This window comes from Copidosoma floridanum, unplaced genomic scaffold (genome assembly GCF_036245765.1).
Source record: "Copidosoma floridanum isolate Cflo_tuat_1 unplaced genomic scaffold, Cflo_Japanese_pri ptg000020l, whole genome shotgun sequence".
Classification (NCBI taxonomy): Eukaryota; Metazoa; Arthropoda; class Insecta; order Hymenoptera; family Encyrtidae; genus Copidosoma; species Copidosoma floridanum.
Window position 1 is genome coordinate 29,294,080 of NW_028321897.1, and position 18,829 is coordinate 29,312,908.

At 34.1% G+C, this 18,829-nt stretch overlaps 2 protein-coding genes across 8 annotated transcripts in view; one reads left to right on the forward strand and one right to left on the reverse strand.

Annotated features, from left to right (window-relative positions):
• Window positions 1-11,310, reverse strand: part of ste14 (isoprenylcysteine carboxylmethyltransferase ste14) — a 240,951-nt gene extending 229,641 nt beyond the window's left edge. Inside the window, exon 1 of one of the 2 annotated variants that reach the window (XM_089594085.1) lies at window positions 11,193-11,310. The gene's annotated coding sequence lies outside the window, so the exon portion shown is untranslated. Of the gene's footprint in view, window positions 1-7,154; window positions 7,349-11,192 lie in introns of those variants that run through there. The other variant, XM_014357229.2, reaches the window with a different exon arrangement.
• Asator (tau-tubulin kinase asator) overlaps window positions 1-18,829 on the forward strand; it is a 552,963-nt gene that overhangs the window by 342 nt on the left and 533,792 nt on the right. For 2 of the 6 annotated variants that reach the window (XR_016293144.1, XM_089594084.1), the window contains exons 1-2: window positions 7,994-8,823; window positions 9,532-9,679. The exons of 1 other annotated variant lie outside the window; for it this stretch is intronic. Coding sequence is in view for 1 of the 5 variants with exons in the window: in XM_089594084.1 (XP_089450210.1) it covers window positions 8,767-8,823; window positions 9,532-9,679 (205 nt within the window). In the remaining 4 variants the exon portion in view is untranslated. Of the gene's footprint in view, window positions 1-6,137; window positions 6,249-6,584; window positions 6,836-7,993; window positions 8,824-9,531; window positions 9,680-18,829 lie in introns of those variants that run through there. 3 more of the 6 variants (XR_016293145.1, XR_016293146.1, XR_016293147.1) reach the window with 3 other exon arrangements.

Below are 18,829 nucleotides of genomic sequence, written 5' to 3' on the forward strand. Positions count from 1 at the left end.
TATTATAGTAGCACAATGATTATGTGACGTTGGGTAGTTATACATGCAACAAGTTGAATTGAGCGTTCGAATGTTACACATTATATTTTATGGTGTGTGTACACGTGGTTATGTATAATTTATAGTTTTTTATCGTAACCGCCGTATAAAATAATAGCCATTTTTTTTAATGGTGAAATTCGCATACAGTCTAATAAGTTTTCACGTGTTTCTTTGATATTTGTCAAATTAATTATTTTATTTGTGGTGTATGCGTCTCACTATGCAAACGAATAAAATAACACCACAAATTATTTGACGTAATACTACATCAGTGGAATTCAGTAACCAGCAAATTTTTTTACAATAATTTTTATGATATTTTTTATATCGTCAAACTTGGTGTTTAGTTCTTTTTTTAGACAAACATTATTTACTGAAAATTTTATTAACTTTTACATACTGTAATAACTAATGATGTACTTAAGATACTTATTGTACTTTAAGATAATGACTGAATTTAAAATTAAAAAAAAAAAAAAAAAAATAGTGTCTTGTTCCAGATAATTTTTACAATATTAACTAGTGTTTTATCTCAATCTTAACTATGATTTAACAAAATCAATATTCAAAGTAATAAACAAAAATAGCGTTCGAATTGAAGGCTTACTTGCGATCTCGGAGGATCTAAAAGGTTAAGACGGACAAAACGATGCTGTCAAATTTTTCACTCAAATCGAAAGCGCGAGGGAAAATGCGTCGCTTTCGCTTTTCCATACCTTAATAGACACCCTGCTAAAGCTTGGTCCTGCCATCCGCGTCGTTAAATACAGAGACGATTGGGACACGGTGAGACTGCAAACATCGAGTCAATTGCAGGGGTCTGATCGCGATAGTGATTTGACATCAAAAGACGGAAAGACGAACTATCCTATAACTGTATAAGAGTATTTATACCCAGCAATCTCCTCCCGCGATTCTTGCCTTAGTAAGTGTGTTCGTTGTTCGTATCATGATGTCAAATATTTTATCTCAATAAGCAGATATTTCGTGGTGTTTCTGGATTTCCCTGACCCACGAAATATTGTTCCTGGGTGAATATGGAATGGTTTATCTAGGTTTAGGTGATTAGTCCCCCCCGTACTCCCATCCAACAAGGTGAGGCCTCTCAATCCCTCATCTCTTCCACCCTTTTCCACGTGCTCAGTATACAGACCAATGCTACTACGTAGGAGTCGCGCGTGTAGCACGATAATATTAATATACATACATACATAAATACATACATATATGGGTACCACAGCAATTATTCACCATACTTACTTATCCGTACCAAACTTTTTTTCATTTGAAAGTATATAAATGTTGTGTGCTTCAATACACTGTTCCGTAAGGTCTTCATCTTTTTATTGGTTGGTTGTTAGGCTGAATATTATAGTGACGTACTTGGCAAAAAGCATGTACTGTAAAAGTTACACTGTACCTTTTTAAACGTTGTAGGCCATTAATTATCTTTATTTTGGTACGCGTTAGGCAGCGCATGTTTTTTGTATATATTTGCTATGAAGCATCAATATTTTAACAACTAGCGATATTTTGAGTCACACTCATAATTTTTTTATCGATTTCTACATAATATCGTACAAAATCCCGTGAAAATCTTTTACATTGATACACTCGTGTTTAAATGAACGACTATCACACGACCGTGGCTGCCGCATATATAGTACGTAGTCGAGTAATGGTATATCATGATTAACGGCACCATAGTAATGTTATTTTTATTGATGTAGGTGTCTAACTTTCGGTGAAAATGTACAGAAAAAGTGTATATGCACCACAAACCGAAAGTATATAGGCTATCATTGACCACGCAATATATTATACGCTGTCAGTAATAGCCCACTATCTGGTCTTCTTAGCGTAACGTACTTAGCAATTGAAAGAAAGAGAAAAATCAATTATGAGATAGACCGATGAAGTAAGTTCAATGAAAGGTTAAACAAAGTAATTGTAGTAACTGGTAATAAATACGTCAGGAAATCCTTCTAAAATTTTTTTTTCACATCTTAGGCTTTCTCCATAAGAAGTAATAATATGTAAGTGTATGCTGATCACAATAAACGAATATTAAAATATAAAGTAGTTAATACTAAACTCGGAAGTTACTTCAAAAAAAAATGTAAAGCGTGTATGATGACAGTAATATACAACACTATAAAATGTGTCATCAAATAGTCGTACGTTAATTTTTAATAAACTACGATAAAGTTAGATCGTTTCCTACATTTTCAGGTTTTCTTTATAGAAAATAATAAAAAAATCTTAGAAAATGCTTATCGTAATGCAATGATATTAAAATATAAAATTAACTGATACAAAACTCAGAACTTACTTAAAAAAAAATATAAAACATGTGTCATGACAGTAATATACATTACTATAAAATATGTCATCAAATAGCCGTACGTGAATTTTTCATAAACTACGATAAAATTAGATCGTTTCCTACATTTTCAGGTTTTCTTTATGGAAAATGATAAAAAATTTTTAGTAAATGCTTATCGTAATGCAATGATATTAAAATATAAAAATAACTAATACAAAACTCAGAACTTAATTAAATAAAAAATATAAAGCATGCATCATGACAGTAACATACATTACTATAAAATATGTCTCTAAATTAGTTGTATATTCATTTTTCATAAAATACGATAAACTAAGATCGTTTAGTACAACCTATCGTTATAATTCTGTTGAAACCTATATATTCATGAAATGTATAGATTTCTATGAAAATTTCTTAACATATTTTTTGCGATATTTTACTGTATCATATTTTTCCGATAGCTTGTGACAGAATGAGTAAATAACATATAAGTCTATTACTATACCAACATATAGATTAAACTATTTTATAAGTCTGTATAGTAAATCACGGGTGCAAATACACATACTCATCAAGATAGGATTTTTTTTTTATCGGTTTTTATCTATTTCTTGCAACCAGGAATTTTATTTGGATAAATTTTTTGTTATTTGGTATGTACTATTAAGAACTAAAAACATTGAGAATAAGCTGCAGTTTTTTTTAATCAATAATTACTATTCGAGTAACAATTGTTGTAGTAAAACTTAACACTTTATCCTACGCCAAGATATCTACTTACCTAGCAACAGTATCATCTTAAATATTATGCTCACGTTAAAAATCATTAAAAAAAATATTCAAACATTTTTGTATTTTGGTTTGATGTTAATTTAATTACATAATATTTATTTAACTACCACTGCCACCTGCATTGTAAATAGAGAATCAATTTTTTCATTACGTAACAACAATGTGTAGTTGTTGGTTTGTGTGTGTGTGTATGTGTCTGTGTGTGATTGTTTTAATTATTAAACATTTAATCTGTAACACACGCGTGCACATCACAAAAATGGAAATAAATAAAGTTTCAGGTAAGCTGACTTCAAAACGATAATTTTGTATTACAGTGCCCCTGTATATCCCAAAGGCACACGTTCTTTCACGGCTGCTAAAACGACAGGTAGCGTATTCAAAATATGTGACAAAAGCAAGATGGGCAAAAAGATGTCGCTTACGCTTCCATCAGAAAATCGGTAACGTACGAAATAATTGTTTAAGCTACATCAAAGCAAAAGTATTCACGTTCTAAACATTACGTTCTCATTTAGACATTCCCCCTTAAATATTAAAAATATATAACTGTTTAAAAATACTTTTTCTCCTTTGGGCGTTTATAAACTTTGGATTTTACTGCGCCCTTCGTAGGGAAAATAGAGTTCGCATCTGATTTGCATCCAATCAAGGCAAGCACAAGAAATGCCTGGTGCTTGCTCTGAAGACATGTGCTATCAGGTATAAAAACTACCATTGTTTGTTCAAAACTCTTAGTTGATTTATGTGCTAAAGATGCTTTCGTTATACAAAATTTTAAATATTTTTTTATATAGAATGATACTTTGCTAATTATTTATAACGTCATGTCATGTATGCTTTGATCCAGAAAGCAAGAGATTTAAAATTGATTTCTCCCAAAAGCAACTCTATCAATAGACCAGAAATATTTATTGTGCTGAAACAAGTAATTGCTCTCGCACTACTACCAGAAAATCAAATTGGCGAAACGTTTCAGGACATACGAAAGATTTGCGAAAGTCAGTATGGTGATTATTTCACTCAATTCCTATCTTACTTTGAAAAAGAGTGGTTGAAGAAGTGTGGAGTACGATATTTTTCTGTATGTAAAATGTATGAAGATCGTAGCAATAACATTACTGAATCTTTTTACCGTGATATAAACGATTCGTTACCTAAAAATCCACATGTTAATCCTTTCTTGTGTAAGTATTATTTGACAGCAGTATAAAGTATACTATGAACACGTCCATGTATCATCACATTCCCTTTGGGGCCAAAGTACTTTTCTGCCCTAGAGCGTAGAGTGATTAAAGTGATTTTCGGGATGTAAAATTACACTTGGCGCCCTCGGTAAAAAAAATTTTTTACGCAACTCGAGCACAAACGAACAACAACCTCGCGCTTCGGGCGCTAGTTTGTACTTTGCACTCTAGTGGCATTATGTATCATTTTTTATTGATTCCGTCATGTTTGTAGACATTGAAGTTGTCAATTGAATGCCATAATATTTATAATACTCGAAAAAACATCCATTTGTGCAATAATAATATAACTAAATAAAGTATTAACTCCACAGCTAATATAAAACTTGTTACTGGTAACTTCTCGCGTTGAAAAAACATCAGTAGAAGAAGGCACCTAAAAGTCTAGAGAAGTTGAAAAAACAAAAACAAATAATGAGAGCTTCAAGGAATTTTGGAGTATACTTGAAGCGAACTTAGATCATGTAGTTGACAATACGAAAAGCAACGCCCTAATCTACATTAATGAGCTACCAAGTATGAAGACAATAAAAAGAAAATGCAAAAAAATTAATATCAAAAATAACAACTACTTCTGTAGAAAATGTAAACAACCATAAGTTCCAAGATGTTGTATATATTAATGTAGATGTCAATGACCTTGATTCGTTTTCCATTATAATTTTAAAATTACGTAGATTGTATACACTCAACAAAAAAAATGTTGTAATTATTAATAATCCGCTATAAAATTAGCTAATTAAAATACATTTCAGTTTTTCTAATAGCTTAATATTATTTTTTTCTCACAAGAGTTTATACTAATGCCTTGTATGTTCCATTTTCTTATGCTATTTGAAGCTCCTAAGAGTGAGAGAGAGGTTCATTACGTGACCACATTTAACCACTCTCTCTCACTCTTAGGAGCTTCAATGTCAGTCTGGCAGACTCCCAGACTCCATCTAAACTCACCGTTAGTAGTGACGGATTTTAGTACATTCCAAATCTATCATCTTGAACTGATTTCAATAAATTCTACTGGCTCTGAAGATTATTTAGTCGATTAAAAAGGAATGGAATTTCATCGTACATTTAGATGATTTTATTCTCAAACGATCTTCAGCGTAAAAAGTAACATTGAAATTCGTCGATTTAAATTGGCATCGTAAATTAAGTGAATGAAATTTACCATTCATGTCAAACGACATCGATAATGATTTTTTCTTCTTTAGTTAAACTGATTTTAAAAGCAGTTTAAACTATTCAGTTTAATCGCCAGTTAGCGCACGCGAATCTCCCAGCGCTCACAGTCCATTACAGGCTAGCGTACGCTAGTTAGTGCACGCGAGTCTCCCAGGGCTCTTACTGATGTACCCTGGTGCCAGCTTTTGTTCTTAACGTGCATTACACTACCTTTCAGCAGTTCGTTTCGGTACTATACGTATTAGTGTATCCATGACTTAGGCATAGCCGTAGCCAACCTCGCGACAAAAAATAACTTTTTGTCTGTATGGAAATTGTCGCCGACCCGTCGATTTTAGCGAGGGACAATTTCTCTCACTCGACGGCGCCACCTGACATAGGCGCATAGTGAATACTACATCGGAAAAACATTTTAGATCCCTTTCAGTTATGAGGTTTTTTAACGTTTAAGAAATTGGAGACAGATAATTTTTTGCCGTGCCTGTACCCCAGCTCCTAATATATTTTCATTAAATACCCTACCTGAAAAAAAATAACGGGATTCCATGTGGAATTTAGTTTCGTAATTTCTTATGTAATTCCATATGGAATAATACATGGAATTACTAATTGGAAAAAAAAAATTTGTCTTTTGGAAACAACTGCAAAATACCCAAGTAAGTTATTTGCCGTTAACACTACATGAATTACCGTGTGAATGATAACTCCATAATAAGGGGATTCGATTAATTTTGCTTTTAGATAAAAAAATGAAATTTTTATATTTTTTTTTTTTCCTGAAATATTACTTGAATCTCCTTGTTTTAAAGATATCATCCAGACAGCATATGACGTATTATGGTATTATGCAATTATATCTAGATGACAAAATTTTTTTATTTTTCCAATTTGTAATCCCGTGCATTTTTCAATATGAAATTAAATATGGCATCACCAACCTGAAACCTCTTATGTAATACCATACATAAAACTATTCGTAATGCCACTTGGTTGTCCTGAAGGTACAAAAGAAGAATACCACGTAGAATCCCGCTATGTTTTTCCAGGTGGGACTCCTATGGGCACGAAAGATTATAGAGCATAAGGTTTTAGCCTACACAACATGACTTTTTTAAATTATTATGCAAAGAGAAGATAATTCCTTATTTGCTCACTGCAAGTAACCAAATGTGGATCAAATCCCTCGCCTTTGCTACCACCCTTTGAGAAGCCTCAAATTATGCGATCAGATAATCAAAACCGTGTAAGTATCATATTTTAATGTTAAAAGTTATAAATTTAGCATTTACGAAGAATGGATTAGGGAAGCACGGGCCAAAGCTGACATGTCTATCTTTTCAAACAAACAGCAGACATGCAAAACTTAGAACAATTTTTGGTCTACTTAATGCATTTTTAAATAAATAATTATTAATAATCATAATAATTACAATAAAAAATATTAAATATAAACATTAGTATTGTACTGTACAATTATGGACCATTCACAGCATTATATTTATCTATATATGTGTGTGAGTGTGGGCCTGTGTGTATACATGTTTACACTGTTTACTGCTTACCTAAAACCAGCTAAAAAATGTTACTGTTACAGTCATATTATAGTAACATTCGATTGCTTTGCATTGTACAATTTATTAGTTGTTCAGAAATTATTAAAGTTTATTAAGCTAACAAAATAAATGATTGCTACTTCATAAACATTCTGTAGTTATCGTTTTCTCTATTTACACCACTGACACTGTAGGTTAAGTAATGGAAGGAGTGTCACTTAGTCACTTTACCAGAGAATAGAGAATGTATCCCATAGACATATAAGACAAAGAGACTGCTCGTTCTTATGTACGGCGCTGAAGCACAAGTAGAAGAAGACATAACATCGAACGCGGGTCTGTGGTCAAAGGCATGATGTAAGTAAATAAGGTGTCTGAGTGTGTGACCCAACTGATTCACACATTGAGACATTGAGACTGTTTCTACTACCAGTACTACCTATCTACGAGCTGAGCCCTAAAAGAAGTTAAAAATTAAAACCAGCCACAACACTTTCCTAAATTAAAACTCTATGCTTCGTAGAGATTACATTACATGCTAATTATGTAATTATTGTAAAAATTAACTTGCAAAGTCGTGGCTACAGTTTTGCTTTTGTGTAGGGGGTCACATTTTTGTGAAGGTCAACGTTTGGATGAAAGAAAAATTTTAATTTGCCGCAAACGGCAATTCTAGTCTTTAATTGTATAATTTACGCTATCTGTTGATTTTTGTTGCGTCTGGTTTATAGAATTAAGACAGGGTACTGCTTGAATACTCACGTATAACTCATAACTTAAATTTAACATGAAGAAAATTTTTCGGATCTTTACAAATTATGGGAATTCCTGACTGCATCAGGAGTTGCGGCTGGTTTCAATTTTTGACAACCCTCGAGCTTCTTTTCAGCTATTGGTCTAACTGCTTTAAATGAAAGAAAAATACATTGATGAAATGAGATAGGGTATATGGACAGTTTTGTTTATGAAAAGTAGAGTTTTTAAGTATGAGCTAAATTTTATTCTTATAAACAAAATATTCATCGATAGAAATTGGATAGTTGGAAAAGAGAGAAAAAGATAAGTATTTAAGGAAATTTAAATGAGTGCGTTCTTGCTATACGTTTTGAATGGATATCTTTGGAGGAAAGAACGTGTGAGCGAGAGGGAAGAAAACAACCCCTCGAGTCTCACCCCTGCAGATCTTGCTAGGACGTAATATCATGGCTGCTTATGTACTACGAAATTATGACTTGATGTTTAAAGTTTTAATCTTAGGTATTTTCAATTGTGGAAAACAGTACTGTTTATGATATGCTTGGTGGAATGTGCAAGGCGCTCCAAAATTACATTGAAGCTGTATTGTATCAAATTAACGAAACTTAATGCTTTTAGCCATCTTCTACTTCCAGTATTGTATATTGCTTTTACATATTTAGTCATATACCAGTTTATTTTAAATTTAATAAATTTTATTTAGTTCACTTAATTAAAATCAGTGAATCAGATGACGGAAATCCGGCTTTGCAGCTATAAATTGTCACCAATGCAGTTTGATGATATATGTTGTTCATAGATATTTAAATTATGATAACTGTTAAAGAATAAAGGTGATGATACCACTTATTAAAATAATATTACCATGACGAGTGAAGATCTTTTACAGCCTGGTCATGTAGTAAAGGAACGATGGAAAGTTGTAAGTTTTTAGTTATTTATTTTTTCTCATAATTTTCATCACGTTATTGTTTAATTTCAAATTGTTGAATAAAACTAAAATATAAGTATTTCTGTTTATTTGTGTGTCAAATATTATACCATGTAGTGTTATTTGATAAGTTCTTACTTAATCATTATGTTTTTTGTTTTCACTAGTGACTCATTAAAACCTTGCTTCAATTAATTATATTATGATTTAGAATGTTTTTAATTGGAATAAACAAATTCTAAACTAATAACCTAATTATATTTTTCATACCTAACCATGAGTTTTAAGGAAATCTATTGATTCATTAAAATTATCTGATGCCACTGTTAATATAAATTAATATAGGAGACTTGTTGACTACTTTTTATAGTTGAAGAGGATATAAACTTGAACTGTATAACCAATAACTCTTCTGGATTATCTAAAAATAGTCATAGGGTTTCAAAAATTTTTGTTTAGCTCTACTACAAACATCTATTTGAGTGCATGATATATGTGCTAATGGCAAATTTCTATTACTGCTTAAACGTTTTTATGCATTATACTCTTATAATATGCATTAAATAATTAAAGAACTTTTTTTTTTTCTTATGCATTTTAAGTAAACACTTATTATTTCAATTATGTTTAGCTTGGCATATGAATTTCAAAAACTCAAATAATTGAAAGAAAAATATTTATCCAATACGTTTCTAATAGATTAAAAAAATTGGTGGTGGTGGATTTGGAGAAATCTATGAAGGATTAGATCTTGTTACAAAAGAACAAGTAGCCTTAAAAGTAGAATCTGCTCGACAACCAAAACAAGTTTTGAAAATGGAAGTGGCTGTACTTAAAAAATTGCAAGGTAAATTATCTTATATTTAATCAATTGCTAACATTGCTCAAGAGTTGCGTTCGTAAACTAGATATTAGTATTTGCTTCCGGTATGCTTTAAATTCTACATCAACCAAATATAATAAGCATTTAGTACAATAATACTCTTTAGTTATAAATTCTCTATTATTTTGTTATATTGATGTACTCAAAAATATAATTTTATTATTTTGTTTTAAAAAAACACTTGTACAGCGTTGTAAAATGAAGTCAATTATATCTGATAATTTTACAGTAGCATTCTTATTCTTTTAAGAAATGTGATTGTGATTTATCTACTTTGCAGTTATTATTTCAGTTTACGAATGTTACCACATTCAGATTAAAATACAGAGATATTTCAAATCTAAAAAGTAGTAAATTCAAAAATAAAATGTAGATGTATCTTATCATTATATCAAGAAACTACTGAAATAATTAATCCCAAATTTTGTCGGAAGGTTAATGACAAGTTCTGATGTGTCATACGCTTTTTTTAATTAGCAGTAACTGTAAAAAAGTTATTATACTACTTACAAATAACGTACTGCAAAATAGCTTGGCAAGGGCGTTTTTTCTTTTAACTGCTATAGGTCGAGTTATGCTTTTTAATGTTACTTAATTATTGTTAGTATGTATACTTGTATACACTATGTAATGTGTAACTGTAAGGAACCTTAAATTTAATTGACTATACTATATCACAATAAAAAGCTGTGAATCCAAAAATCGAAGTACTCCATATAGGTACATTCAATTATAAAGAATCTATTACTTGAAAAAAGATGGGGTTGACTCATTAAATTTTGGAAAAACATCAAGGAAAGCACCTATTTAATTTAAGAGTTGTTTTGTTCAGGTACTGAAAGTGCACATGTTGCAGCAGTACATTGGTAAGATGGTACGCCATTTAAATGATGGATTTTCTTGGTAATTTTTTCGTGTATTATTGCTATGTCGTTAACATATGTGTATAACAAATATAATTTAAAAAAATAAATAAAAATAACCCTTTAAGTACCCCACACCACCACAGCCTTCTAAAGTTGGTTCTTTCATGAAATTTATGAACACAAGAAAATTATACATATAAATATTAAATTCGAAACATGTGTTCATATGGCAACTTAGCATTCCTTTACTGAAATTTGTAGCCTAGTTATTTACTTATTGAAAATAATTAAGTAAAAAACTGACACAATAAAACTTACGCAATACTGAACATACTGCTATCTCGAAATACATATATTCATGGACTTAATAAAAAGGTATTAAAAGAAACACGGGCATACATTTGCGTTTCCTATGTTGGAAGCATAAGCAAGCATCTACAGCTGGTATTTTAAGGTTAAGCGCAAATAGATAATCGTTCCTACGAAATTTTATGTCGGATATCATGATCTAATATTTCGAATGAGTACTTAATTTGACTAAACGAACAATATTAACAAACAATCGTTTAAAATTTAAGCAGTATTAAGAAATATCAACTTGATAGTTGCACCTTTGACTCAGGAGTCTTGAAAGAACCGCCTCAAACAAAGTCCTCGAACATACCTGATACATAAATATTTGATAAATTTTTTTTTCTATGCACTAAGAGAAATTTTAGACTGAGAGCTCGCATGTCTACCCGGACTCATACAGTTCAATGTAAAAAGGCTCCTGCAGACCGATGATTAGACTAATACAGTTAAGGAGGCTGTTTGTTTTATTTTCAACTGAATCCACCTGCTATTATATATAGTTTACTACATATTGATACAGTCAGCTGTCGAATAATTTAATATTAATGATTGCCATAATTAACTGCGTTATTACCCAACAAATACAAATTGAAAAATCATTGTAAAACTTTTAATGTTATTTAACAAATTCAAATTTTTTTTATTGTGCGCGCTCCCTAGACCCATATGGCCAGCAGTGTTTGTCACTCACTCATCGAACGTAGTTGCAGACCAAAATAGTATTTTAGCTGTTGTATAAATTTTTTCATTGCCAACGCCTTTAAAGTCACCCGGTTCCTTAAAGATGAGAGTGTCAGGGTTACGGTAAGTATATTTTTTTTGCTTGTACTTTCCATTTTAGTGGTTTAATTGATAGTCAAATGTTTGCTTTAGGCCTTCGGCCCTAAAAGACTGTGTTCAGCGAGCTCGAAAAGTGCTGACTTTGAATTGAATTATCTCAGGATTTTGATCGCCAACCCAGAAAAATAAAGATACCATTGGATTCAGCGCGATCTCAACTTAAATAATATATCAGTCAAAGTTCGTGTACATTCCGTGATGGAGCCTCCTTAAACGCAGTGTTGAGTTCTGAAAGCTCAAAGGATGGAGACGCGAGCGAGCCCAAACCTTTAGGCTGCAGTCACATGGAGCGCAATAGAGCGAGCAGGATAGGAATTTCTCCAGAAGCGGCTGTGTTAAGTCTAGTGCGCCACGCAATAGGGCTATCCTGCAGCGCAATAGGCTTGACACAGCCGCTTATGGAGAAATTCCTATCCTGCTCGCTCTATTGCGCTCCATGTGACTGCAGCCTTAAACTCTCTCATGACAATCTGAGGGCTCATGACCTGACGATAAGTATGTAGATATAAATCGGTATTATCGCGAAAAATAGTCAAAGATAAACGATAAAGAAAGTAAACACACACACACACACACACACATATATATATATATATATATATATATATATATATATATAATGTAGCTTCTAAGACGTAAATTTTATTAGCAGATATGTTGCAGCAGTGGTCAGGTGAAAGGAGAAATAAATGTTCTGTTAATTAAATAACTAGTAACTTGTTAAAAGAGCTCTTATGTATTCTTTAATGGATACACTGATCAGTTTTGTAATAATAAACACACACATACACACACGCACGCACGCACACACACGCACGCACTTTAAAAAAAAATTAAATTACGTACATTTACATAGGTTTCAGCTATGCGGACTACTGTACGTAACAAAGCGAAAGCGGCTTGAGACGTCTTTCTTGCCAACATACGTAGTAGCTCTTAAAGGACCTATCGTTGCGAAGTCTGTACACGTTGACGAGCGCAATCTTACTAACTGTACAATAGCTTATGCATGAAAACTGCAGCTACACTTAGTTTATGCCAACCTATTGTACACAGACATATACATACAATATATAGTTAATTTGTTGCTCACATATATGAACAACAACACACCTCCTTAATAAATGAATTATAAAACTTAAACAAACTTACAAAAAAAATCTAAATATTTTTACCATAAATTAAAATCAAATACTTATGTTTAATTAAAATGCATATTACTTACAGTAATCCAATATTCTTCTTTAAAGTCTTAATCACTTGATCACTTACATTCTTGGTTAGTCCATCCGCTAACATATCCTTGGATGGCATAAAGAGAACTTGAATTTTCTTGTTCGTTATTTTTTCTTGTAAAAAGTGGTGACGAGTGTCTCTACGCTGATGTGTTTTGTACGCTGTGTATGTGTGTATGTATTTTGTATGCTGACTTTATTTTTTGTTTTCGGCCAAACAAATTGCTGATTTGTTGTTGCTGTAAATTATGGTTGGTTTTGCTTCTTTAATTCTGAGTTCTTGAGCTAATCTACGGAGCCGTAAAGCTTCTTGAGTAGCAGCTGTTAATGAATAATACTCTGCTTCAGTACTTGACAGTGAGATAGTAGCTTGTGTTTTTGTGCTTCAACTGATGGCTCCAGATTGTGTGATAAAAATGTATCCTGTGACTGATCTTCTGTCATGTTTATTCGGAGCCAAACTGGGGTCGCAAAATCCATAAACTTGGCTAGGTGATGAAGTACGACCGCTGAATGTTAGTTTTAAATTTGAAGTGCCCTTTAAATATCTGAGTGTATGTTTTAATAGTCTTCCAATGCTGGTTACCATAGTTATTGTTGAAGCGACTCATGAGACTCACAGCATATGATAAATCAGGTCGAGTACAGCGACTGATATAAAGTAAACATCCGATTGCAGTCCTGTACGGTATGTCCGTTATATCGTGCTCAGACTGATCACTGATGTCTGGTTCGGTTGTAAACAGTGGATTTATATCGAATCCACTAGGTAGAGGTGTGTTCGAGGAATAACAGTCTTGAATGTTGAATTTTATAAGAAATTCTTGTATGAATTATGTTTGATAAAGCTGAATAGTTTTATTTTGATGATCGATGTTGAAATTAATGCCTAGAAACTTTGTAACTTGACCCAGGTCTTTTAGTGGAAAAAACTTTCGATTTGCGCTCGACTAAATCGTTTTGTTAACCTAACCTGGGGTAATATTAAACATATTCAATAAAATTTTACAGTATACGTGAGACTTATATTTCCGTATAATAATAAAGTATAGTTTTTGTTTCAGTAAACGTAGAAAAAAAAATGTATTGACTTAAAAATATTTATAAAAATTTAGCTCATTATTTGATAAGATAATATTTAAATAATAATTGCATCGATTTCATACACTTATTTTTTATTTAAATAAACTGTGCAATGATATTACGTACAATTTTATACCTTTGCAATGGGAAATGTATAAGAACTAAATTTTTTCATTTACTTCAGATTAGTTCACTTAAGTTTTCTTCAAACCAATAATCCTACTCTAAATTATTATTAAATTTCATTTAAATATAAATTTCATTTTCTCTTTTACATTTTGATAAGGCGACGTATAATTGACCATGCGACAACAGTAGTTTTTTAAATATTACCTAATTTTATTAGTCTACGCGCAGGTACACAGGTATGTGTATGCGCGCGCTCGCGCGCGTGTGTGTGTGTGTGTAATTACCTCTCCTCATTTATGTATAAAAAAATATACAAATTTTTTAGAGCGGCGTTAGCTTACTGGTAAGCGTGCTTGTTACTGATTCAACGCAGTTTTAGGGGTCGTGGGTTCGATTTCCGGTGAATGCAGATTTTTTCAAAAACTGTATTCATCGTTAAAAATTCCTATGTAACCCCGGCTATTTTGGGGCAGGTTTTTACGTGAAATTTCCCTTCAGAGTAATTCCAGGATTTTTTCCTTGCCCCACAGGTTTTCGGGCCTGGGCGAATGCGAAACAGTGTTAGGGCTGTAGGTAGGGATTAGCGGACCCGATGCCAGGCGTCGGGCAGGGATCGCCGGCCTTACCGGCGAGGAGTGGTCCCTGAAACATGGGGCTTCTCCGGGGATGCTAATTAGCCTGGATCCGATGCTTCGGCAGAGAGCGCTGACTTCACTGGCGAGGAGTGGACGTCCTATAATATGGAGTCCTCTCCAGGAAAAGGCTGCACAGTGGCGAATAGACCCGATGCCCCGTTGGTACAAAGAGTGTCAGCTTAACCGGCAAGATGTTCCACCGGAGATACTCACACTATGCCCATGGATTCAGGTATAATATCAGTAAAAAGGGTCGGAAAGGGGTGTGGCAATACACCCCACACATAGGTGGTGAGCCGGTGGCCCCGGCGACTAGGCCAGTGGTCTGTCGCGATAACCCGGTAGGAAAAAAAAAAAAAAATAAATAAAAATTTTTCAAATAAAATCAAAACTAAAATCAAACAACAGAAATAAAGAATTTCATTCCACTTGGTTGTATAAACTAAAGGTACTATTAAACAAGGAAAAATGTTTACTACTTCTCAATCTCGATATAAATCGTAATTACTTATTGTCTTTATGAATGTGTTAGTTTTTTGGGCTGAACTTGGCGTTTTTACTTAAGTCTATGGGGCCTTTGTTGTCACACATGATAGGCAACGGTTTAAATGGTTGAATTTCTAACTCTACCGAGAGGATCTGGAGCCAAATGGCTTCGGTGCTAGAGAGAGCTACAGCCTGCTGCTTCCGGCTATTCCATACAGCCAATCGCTCCTCCGTGCAACAGGAATTCGTAGTCTATTCTTAATCGTGGGTTCGATTCGTCTGATCCTCAGCTGGCGTCGCTGTATCCGATCAATTGATCTCCTTCTCTCGGTTAATACGTCAACCCATAATTTTTCGTGCCTTGCATGTAGCGAAAAATCTTTTTAACAGCTGACCAGTGTTGATCATGGTAGCTGTCGTTGAAGCAACTAACTGTGCTCACAGCTTGGGCAATATATGGTCTTGTCGCTTGTGCCAAATATAATAGACATCCAACGGCCTTTCTATACGGGATCTTCTTCAGTTGGTTGATTCCAATTGCTGAGCTCGGTAAAGGGGCTTCCTCCAGATTAGTGCCTGTAGCCGTAGGGGTGGAAACGGTTTTGCTGACCCGCATGCCAAAGGTTTTAAGGATTTCCTCGGTGAATTCTTTTTGATCCATCTTAAGGATGCCCTTTTCTCGATTACGCTTAACGGTGATTCCGAGATATTTTTGCAGAGGTCCAAGGTCCTTGAAGGGAATTACTTTCTGCAGGGCTTCCTTATAGGACATGGTATATTCAGTACTGTTCGACAGCACAATCAAGTCATTAACGAACACGGCCACAACTAAGTTACCATTTTGAGGACACTAGCACACGCAAGCGTCGTGCTCAGATTGCTCCAGCTTTATATGAGTTAGTAGGGCGTGGAGTTTCTCATTCCATGCTCGGCTTCCCTGCTTAAGTCCGTATAATAATTTGTACACCTTGTGCAGAGTATTTTTGACGACGAAGCTTTGTTGCATAAATATCTCTACTTTTAAATCGCTATGTAGAGAGGCATACTCGTCATTAAAGTGGTGTATGTCGAGATTGTACTCGACGTGCGCATGGTTGTCTCCATGGTCGCGTTACTTACAGTCACGTGCGTAGTGCCCAAGGCAATTGCAATTAAAGCAACAATAACCCTTTCGTGGCTTGGTATTGTCGTGGCGCTTCGTGGCCTAGGATGACCGTTTGCGATAGGAGAAAGGAGAGGCCGTATAGAGGCCTCCTAGAGTATCACTTCTTACCTCAGCTGTTTGGTCCTCCTGGAGCCGCTTTGTCTGCACCAAATCTTGCGTGATATCTTGTCCCGATGCTTCGAGTGCCATAATCATTGGTATGTACTCGGAGGGAAGTCTGGCGAGTAAAAGAGCGCCTATCCAGTTGTCCGGAAAACTCATCCCTGTTGCGCGAAGTTGCTGGACGGCTGTCTGAATTTTTACGATGAACTCTTCTATCGATATGCAATGTTCGAGGCACGTTGTAAAAACTTTTTGGAGCAAGCTTACCTTGCGCTGTAGTCTCCTGTCGTCATACGCCTTGCACAGCTTATTCCAAATAAGTCATCTACATGTACGTATATACTTGGATTAATAGAAAGTATTATCCAGGTCTTTGCCTTCACGTTTGCTGCTACATCCTGATTCACCTGCCCGCCCGACGTCGCAGGTTCAATCGTTGACCGCAACTCCTCGAGTTACAAGTAAACTTTAATGGAAACGGCCCAAGAGTGGTAGTTCTTACGCCCCGTTAGGCGGTCGGTCGCGTGGAAGCCTCCCAGAGCGCTACGCACGGACATCGTGTCTTCCTTTGCGAGTCATACACAGCTTTGCCCATATATTGATAATGACCCATCTTGCACTCGGCGCCTGGGCCCATAACTTGATGTTAATAAATCTGGAAGGAGCCAAGAGGAGTGGCGAAACGAAATTAGTAAAACAGCTTAGTATACTATTTAATTAGTACTCGCGACTTTAGTGATACCTGCTTATCTCAAGATGTACATCCTCACTTGGAGACACTCAGCGCTGTATAACTTCTCTTACTTTTGATTTGCACTATATCGTTTTGTTAACCTAACCTTGGTGTACGCGCAGGTACACAGGTATGTGTATGCGCATGCTCCTGTATATAAATAAGTATAATTGGTAACATTACAATGTTATTAGTCACGGTATATCTCTTTTAATTACTTTTACAAATAATTCATACTTAATTCGATGTATTCAGTATGGGGATGGTGACCGACATAGTTCAAATTTGAGAAGGCACCAGGGAGGAGAGACTCTAGCCAATCAGAAGATCGAGAGGCAGTTTGAAATTTCAGTTCATATGTTGCGTAAAAAAATATTTTTGGAATGGTAAAATAATTAGTAATGAATTTTTTGAATCATTTAATTGTACCACCAATTAATCGTAACAATATTTAATTTAAGATTGAAAGCATATATCCTGAATAGTATTTTGGCATGTAGTAGACAGCGAGCAGAAGGTTAAAATCATGTATATTGATATACAGAAAGTGTGATTCATGTTTTTCAATCTTATTGGCTGGATTTTTGGTTCCTTGGCGCCATCTGAGCCAAGCTTGCTAGGTCGCCATCCCCGCAGCTTGATCACTCATACTGCTTGATACGTATTTGCAACGTATGTTAAGTTTGAATTGTCTCAATGTAAACGGTTACCTAAGGGATCTAGCTTATCGATCTAATGACGTTCGTAGTTCAAACAAACTAAGGATATTTTTTTTTTATATATATATACATATATATACATATATATATGTATATATATCGCATACAGCTGATGTATTAATATAATACATCTGGTTAGTGTAGACAAAATTAGAGCAAAAGAGAGACTTTTCAAACTGACTGGAAACAAAAAACCTTTTTAAATAAAAATTTTGGCCTCCGATTTTGAGTAAGCAATACTTGTACGTTTGTGTATAAATTAATAAAGCATTAATTAACAACATCAGTGCCGATCAGCACGTACCTTGAAGTGTTTACTGCGCAAATTTTTGATAAAGAAAGTATTAAGTCATAATGCAACCACCAATCAGCAGGTGAAAAGTTTTAATTGACAACAAAAGCGCTAACCAGACGGTAACTTAGAGTACTTACTGGATAGTTTATGAATAAACAGAGTATTTATTAACAACATAAGCGCCCATCACCACGTAACTTAGGGTGCGTAGTGGTCACTTCATGAATTAATAAATTAATTATTAACAACATAAGCACCAATCAGCAGGTAACTTGGGGCACTAACTGGCCACATTAACCAATAGAGTTTTGATTAATAACGTTAACGGCAATTCCCAGGCAGTTGGGAACGATTACTGGCCAATAAATTAGAGAAGAATGTATAGCTATAGATAATAGTTATTTTATTTTTTCTTTATCAATCACTTAAATGGCATACGAGCACTCCGTATTACCTGATGATAAGCGCTTTT